Source organism: Penaeus japonicus, unplaced genomic scaffold, assembly GCF_977035675.1.
Source record: "Penaeus japonicus unplaced genomic scaffold, GWHDUDI00000001_assembly GWHDUDI00000030, whole genome shotgun sequence".
Taxonomy (NCBI): domain Eukaryota; kingdom Metazoa; phylum Arthropoda; class Malacostraca; order Decapoda; family Penaeidae; genus Penaeus; species Penaeus japonicus.
Window position 1 is genome coordinate 22,004,096 of NW_028234432.1, and position 7,500 is coordinate 22,011,595.

The following is a 7,500-nucleotide window of genomic DNA, read 5'->3' on the forward strand; positions in this document are numbered from 1 at the left end:
CCAACAAATATAAAATAAAAATGATGAAAATTTAGATATTATCAGTATCACATTCACTGGGTTGTTTTTTGCAACAGGCAATGAGGAGGTGAGGCAAGGAAGAGGCATAGACTTCCCCCTGTTATTAACCCTTTCCCGACGGGGCATGCGTTAAGCGAAAACCCCTACGCCAGGCCATTGCGATATTGCATTGGAAACGTCACACTGGCATGACGCCCCGGCATTGGGAATTTAGCTGTGTCACACGGGTATGACGCACCGTTGTCATAGGGTTAAACCCACTTTGAGAGTGAGAAGCTTTTCATTGGAAACATTCAGGGAATTACTAGTGAAATTGCTTTAGATACCATGAGAAATTAATGTTGGATTATTGCTATGGAAAAGGGAAGAAATGTTTGTTGCAAAGATGGACAGGTGCTGTGAGAGTTTTTGATCTTTGTTGGAGGAACTATTCTTGTGAAGTATTTCTATTTACATAATTTAAGACACTGAATCCTACATTTCAGTAATATTGTGTAGAATATTTATTCCACAGTGTAGACTGTCTTTGCATAGGTAAAATTGGATGCTTCAGGTTTGAAATTTTGATTCTCCTATTTCCTATAAAACATACTTGACTTTTCATTTTTATTTTTTAATGACAAATATTTTGAATAAACATAATGGGACGTTGGAGAAGTATTGTAAATCTCAATTCCACCATCAGTAATTTAAAGATGTAATATTTGTTACACAAGCTCAAACAGTTATTCTTAATACCAGATATTTGTGTTGGTAAGATTTTTGCTTTTCACTGAAATGGATTTTGAAAATTACCCAATTTCACTTGAGGAAAGTTTATGCGATAGGTGTAAACATCTAGTAAGATGTAATTCTGTATAGTAAAAGTATAAGAATACATAAAAAGGGGTGTCAACTGTAAGACTATGATAAATAATTGATGTCCAAAAAGTAGATACGTTAACATGAAAAGTTTTGAAAGAGTTTGGGCCGTGTCATTTGGTAATGAATTTTGCCATATTCACTTGGAACTTAACAGAAAGCAATTGTCAAATTAAAACTGCCCCATGTTTGATATAAAGTATGTGGAATACATCAAGTGTGCTAATAAAGTGAATTTAAGCAAGTCAAGTGTTTCTAATAGTTTGGGTGATGTTCTGTTCAGACCTGTGCCATCATTTTTTTCTTCTCAAAACAATAAAGGTTCCTTGCAGTGATTGAGAGAAATGTTTCAGATGACTTCTGCTACTCTTCCAGGTATACGAAAACAAAGCCTTGGTTACCTGTTGATAAGCCACTTGTCAATAGATGAAAGTGTCAGAGAGTGTTAGAGTAAGTAAAGGGGACTAGAAAGTAATTTAAATGGTACTTGTATTGCTCTGAAGCTGAAAAAAGGGAGGTAAAGGAAGAATGGTGTGGATATGAGGAATTGAACGTATGATGAGGGTTGTTGATGTTATGTTTTGCTAAGTTAAGGAAGAAAGTCCATGAGGATTTAAAATGAAAATTTCAATCCATTTCTGCTCCATTGCTCCATCTCCTACTTTATATCTCTCTCTCTATTATATTTACACTCACTGTCACTCTCACTCACACACACTGCCCCCCCCCCCCCCTCTCTCACTCTCTCTCTCTCTCTCTCTCTCTCTCTCTCTCTCTCTCTCTCTCTCTCTCTCTCTCTCTCTCTCTCTCTCTCTCTCTCTCTCTCTCTCTCTCTCTCTCTCTCTCTCTCTCTCTCTCTCTCTCTCTCTCTCTCTCTCTCTCTCATATACTACAGGATGAAATACTTGTATCAGTTATTTTTCACCACATTTTTAGACATCTAGCAGAAGTAAATACACAATTTTTACCAGAATAACTAAAGAGAGCAGGATATACATGCACAAGTATTTTACAATTACATATTACTGTGGGGTATGCATGTGAATGTGTAATAGAACTGGCTTTTAGCATTAAAAATACCAGATAATTTGCTGCCCTGTAAGGCTGTTTAGCTTTTTTTTTTGTATTCGATAAACTAGTAGAAAACAATATTAAATAGAAGGTTCATTTGTAAAGCACCTTGATATGTTTATGCAAATATTAATAAGTTTAGGGTTTGCCAAGTAGCAATTGAGCATGGGGATAATTCTGCAGTATATATATATATATTTTTTTTTGTTTAACAAAAAAACAGAACAAAACATTGCATTAATGGTATTTATGATGCCATAACACTGTATGGAAATGTGTGTTATGTTTACGTAGATTAATGAAAGGGTAGAGCATACGAATGTGTACTATTACATTGAATGGTGAATGACCTAGTTAATTAAGGTCCTGCTTAAAACATCTAGTACATAGTTTTGAATGTTACATTGTTGTTCAATCTGTGATATGAAATGTTTTAATTTTCCCACTGTAAGCCTAGTTTTCTTAATAAAGAGATACAAATATATTCTGTTTTGTTCCCAGATTTTACTGTTATTAACCCTCTCTGGACGGGTGGTACAGTACTGTACCGCGCATTCAAAAGCCCAGTGGCCGGGCGGCACAGTATTGTGCCAGCCATTTAATTGATTTAGGCCTAATAATTCGAAAGCCCCGGCATTGGGACATTCAAGGCTGGAATGCCCCCGTCGTAAGTGGGTTAATTATCACAGTTGGATTTATGATCTTATGAAATGGTAAAGTTTAGTTCACCGAAGGAATTTATCAAGAATGAGTCAAAATAATTGTAAAGATAATTTAAATAATAAAAAGGTTCATTAATGTTCAAAGACAATGAATAATTTGTAATTCTCTAAGCTTCATCTTTTCTTTAACTTTCATTCACTAAGTAGTGAAAAACTTGTCCTCTATAACAAAATTATTTTATGTCTCTAAAGCTCAATTGATAATTATTTCAACTGTTTATTAAATAGCATTTTTATAATCAGTAATCCTCTTATACTTCCTATACTTAACTTTTTAAATTTCTTTCATAATAATAGTCTGACTTTTACTACAATTTCAATATTATGTTTTCAGTTCTTGTTGCAATTCACTTTCATCTGGCAGTCCAAAGCCATTTTTTACAACTGGCAATTTCCCAATAAGCATGTATTAAAGTCACAAATAAAGAGAAGGTAATCACTGTATATTGAACTGACAAAGCTGTAGACTCTGTATTGGTCTCATGTAAAATCAGTGTAAACTACCTGTTTATTTGCAACATACACAACATAATAAATATCACAGAAGATGCATCATGCACCAACTGCACACAAACGATAACTATGTGGAATTAAATAGTGTGCCTTGGCATCTAACATTCACCTAAACTGCTTGCTGGAAAGATATTATGTATGGAATATGATTCAGTGCTGGCTAATTCATTAATATTGTCTATTACATTATATTGGCCTCCTATCATTTGGTGCACTTTTATAATGTGCTAAGAACTGACTGTTATATTATTATATTTACTGTGCACCTACAAAGAAATATATAGAAAAATTAAGTATACTCAATTCATCCTTTGAGTTAGAATCCTTTTTCTAAAAATGAAGAGAACAATTATCTTTTTTGCATTTTAGTAAACAATATATATACAATTATAAATAATTATAATAATGCATGATTTATGTTCACTGTACCACTCTGAGATCAACTAATAAAGAGACACATAAAAAATAAAGTGCAATATAAAGCATTATCTTTACTCTTTACTATCATGTTGACCTTCTGGTGCCAAGAGAGACTGGAAAATCTCATCCATTCTTTATACTGATACTGCCAATCACCTTCACTGTGGCAGATCCATTTTCAAGGAACAATCACATTTTCTGTGATGCAAAACTTAAAGACATCTAGAAAAATATATAAATAATCATAAAATATTCCGTGTAAAGCTTATCGACCAGCTAGTTTCTTCATCAGCTGGAACACTGAGCTTCCTCTGCAATTTTTAAGGACATGCACTCTTTCAGAAAAGCTAGGACGTACTCTCCAACTTCATCCGCATGAGTAAGGTGGATGTGATGCTTTCCTGCTATTTCATGGTATGAGAAATGTTTGCAGTCCCGGTTGAAGGCTGACAACATGACATCATACTTGTCCTTTGACTCATAATAATGCCCATCTGTTGCCTATAAAACAATGGAATGGTTTAATTAGGAAATCTCCAAGTAAAGTATCATAAATAAATTTTAAGATCTGATATCCCTTATTTTCCAAACTATTCTAAACTACATATAATGCTACACAATTTATCTAAAATTTGATTGTTTATATAATATCAGTAAACTATCATAGTGTCAACCAAGAAAATTTACCTTCAAGAAGAGCAGTGGGCACTTGATGGAACCAGCCATTTCTAACCAGGCGTCAAAGGGAAGGAATCCGACGAAGAAAGCCTTAGCTCTGAGGTCTCTCCTCAGGATCAGCCCTTTCCCATCCTCTGCTTTTTTTGCCCCGCGTTTGAGCAGAATTTTGGCACCTTCCTCGTTGAGCGACTTGCTGCCGTCAATGGTCTTCTGCAGGAGCTCTTCCTCCTGGTAGACTAGCGGTGGCTGCTTGGATTTTGTTTCATTGTCAAAGTAGGATAAGTAGTATTTCTTCAGTTCTGATGCATATTTCTCTGGCTTGTAGGACCAAGTCTTGATTATGTCAACAGAGATAAATGCCTCTACGTCCTCAGGGAAGATGGAGGTGTAGAGGATGCCTACCACTGCGCCCATGCTGTGGCCCAGGTATATAAAGCGCTTCCAGCCAAGGACCGTCACCGCTTTCTTTATGGCCCCTGCGTATCCCCGTGGGTCGTAAATGAAGCCGGGAGGGAAGTGGTCTGAGAGCCCGTGCCCAGGGAGGTCTAGTGATATGAATCTCACGTCGTCAGGTATCATGGGTGCAATGAGGTCAAATGTGTTGCCATTGTCTAGCCAGCCGTGAACACCTGGAAATGAAAAAGATTAATAATATCTTGTTCTCTCTGCGTTTAAGCATGTATGTGTATGTGTATGTGTATATGCATGTATGGATGGATGGATGAATAGTTGAATTAAATATCAGAAGCTATTTTCACAAATAATAATGCATATTTTAGAAACCCCATTCCAACCACTTCTAACCAATACTCAGTAACAAGAAGTGAGTGGGAATGGAGGTTAAATAGAGGAAAAGAGGTAAAGGCCAAACACTGTGCGCAGGAGAGGAGAGAACAGAAGAAGAGAGAGTATCAGACGAGGCCATTCTGCTAGATCTCACTACTCATACCTAGCATAAGCCTCGGGCCCGTTCCTCTTGCCTTCCCTCGCAGGTTCCCCCATCCAATGTCGATCTCCACCTCCTCCCAATCCCATGCTTGGCTCTGGACTTGTTTCCGGCGCTTTACGGGGCTTGCCATTGATGCCTGAGGGTCGTCGGTTTTGCGGTTTCCATTGCTGACTCCCTCCTTTTCATTGTGGACCATGGCAGCTGGCGGACTCTCGGAATTCTCTACCAACCTGAAGCAGATGTTGTGTAGAGTTAGATCTGTAAATTCAAATTGTTGACCGACAGTACTGTAAATTTTAAAATAGCAAAAAACAAAAAAAAGAAAAAGAAAAAAAAGAAAATAGTTATAAAATCAAATCTATTTGAGAGAGTACCAGTCTTGGGATAGGAATTGTATCATTTTATCAACAAATGGTACTTGAAAAATTGTCTCTCTATTTCCCTTCTAAATACAAGTATTGTACCATACTGTAACTTCTAATAAAAAAATATATAAGTGTATATACAAACAAACAGAAAGAAAGACACACATGCATACACAAACAAACAGACAGACAGGCAGACATACACACATGCACACATACAAACATACAAACACAAAAAAAAACAATGATAATCAGAACAATGCATTTTAAGAGGAATGGTACAAAATAGTCAACTGATGTCACAGTCATATCTATCAATTCATCTACTATGATTTTTGGTGAGGATATTTCTAATGATGACAGCATAACATTAAATAGCATGAGTCTACATATAAAGAATATATGTATTGATCAATTTACCTTTCTTCTCTATGTCTGTACTTTTGAAAGAACATGCAAACAATAATAAGGGAATAAAAATGGGGAAAAAAAGATAAAGAAACATGTTTATTTTCAACTAAGATGGAAAAAATAGATAAACACAACTAAAACAAATATTAACAGATAAACACCAATATCTGAAATACATATTTTTTTTATCTCTTTTTTTTTTTTTTTTTTTTTTTTTGGCATGCAGCTTATTCTAAGGACCATAACCATTATTAACTCTAGTACCAACAATGGTAGCGAGATCATATCTATATTTATTTTAGATGATATCTAAGAGCAAAGCTGTTCTGAGTCTTTTTGTAGCAAAAAAGAAAAAAAGGAAAAAGAGAGAAAAAAAAGAAAAACCTATAGTCTCATAGATGTATAATTTCTCTACCAATATATGCTTATAATGTAGAGTAGAGTTAGTAGACTATGACCTTACTGCCTCAATAAAATCTGTTTAAAGACATTAGCATACACACTGCAGGGAATGTGGATATTAACCCATTGATCCATCAACTGGCCCATCACCATTTTTCATTACCAGCCAATCTTCAATGTTTTTTTTGTTTTTTTTGTTTTTGTTTTGTTCAATGACTCAAAGGATATAAAACATCAAGCCTAACTATAAGACTTGATTCTGAAACAACAAGTAAATACAGATACATACCAGATACCCAATGGAAATAAATGTTTTTTCTATATGTGATTTCTATGATATATTGTATCATTATACTGTGCTGGTTATGGATTCAAATCACGGGAAAAATTAATTGTATTGACATAGTGCAATGCAGATACGGGTATAACATCTGTGAAGTGCTGATAAATCAAATAGAAAAAAAAAATTACCATCATTTTGTATTCATTTACTCCCATTCACTTCCATGTAGTCTACTGTATTATGTTACTATACATACGAATAACATAAAAACTGATAAACTGTTGCGGAAAACGCTTAAATATCCTGTGGACAATTGTAATCTTAGCAATACTACTATTAAATAAGATAGGAAGTATCTGCAACAGAGGGTTTTAAAACATTTTGAAGTGTTCTCAAAACATATCATCCAATGAACATTCCTGAGTTCCTGACACCTTACAACAGAGGACTCCTATGCTCAGTGAATCCTCAGGACTTTCATTTGAACAATTTCTATCTTTGCCTGACAGGATGCCTATTCTATAAAAAAAAAAAGAGAAGAACTGAAATACCTCATGGTGGGCACGGTGATTGGGTCTATGAAGAAATGACACCCACACCAGTCTCTCTCTCCCTGAGATCACTACTCAGAAGAGTATACATTGGCTCACATAAAAGTAGAGATAGAATCAGCTGTTATCTTATCACTGACGTAATATGATCTGATGGTTCAGGTATCCATTTCTTTCTTTTTTNTNTTTTTTTTTTTTTTTTTGGCATGCAGCTTATTCTAAGGACCATAACCATTATTAACTCTAGTACCAA

At 35.2% G+C, this 7,500-nt stretch overlaps 1 protein-coding gene across 3 annotated transcripts in view; it reads right to left on the reverse strand.

The window, feature by feature from the left end:
• Positions 1-3,171: 3,171 nt before the first annotated feature.
• Positions 3,172-7,500, reverse strand: part of LOC122245228 (putative serine hydrolase) — an 8,706-nt gene continuing 4,377 nt past the window's right edge. For 2 of the 3 annotated variants that reach the window (XM_086555197.1, XM_086555196.1), the window contains exons 2-4: positions 5,236-5,465; positions 4,296-4,915; positions 3,172-4,109 (exon numbers count right to left, since the gene is read on the reverse strand). In XM_086555197.1, the coding sequence (XP_086411323.1) occupies positions 3,897-4,109; positions 4,296-4,915; positions 5,236-5,431 (1,029 nt within the window). In that variant the 5' untranslated portion in view covers positions 5,432-5,465 and the 3' untranslated portion in view covers positions 3,172-3,896. Of the gene's footprint in view, positions 4,110-4,295; positions 4,916-5,235; positions 5,466-7,247; positions 7,390-7,500 lie in introns of those variants that run through there. The other variant, XM_043003177.2, reaches the window with a different exon arrangement.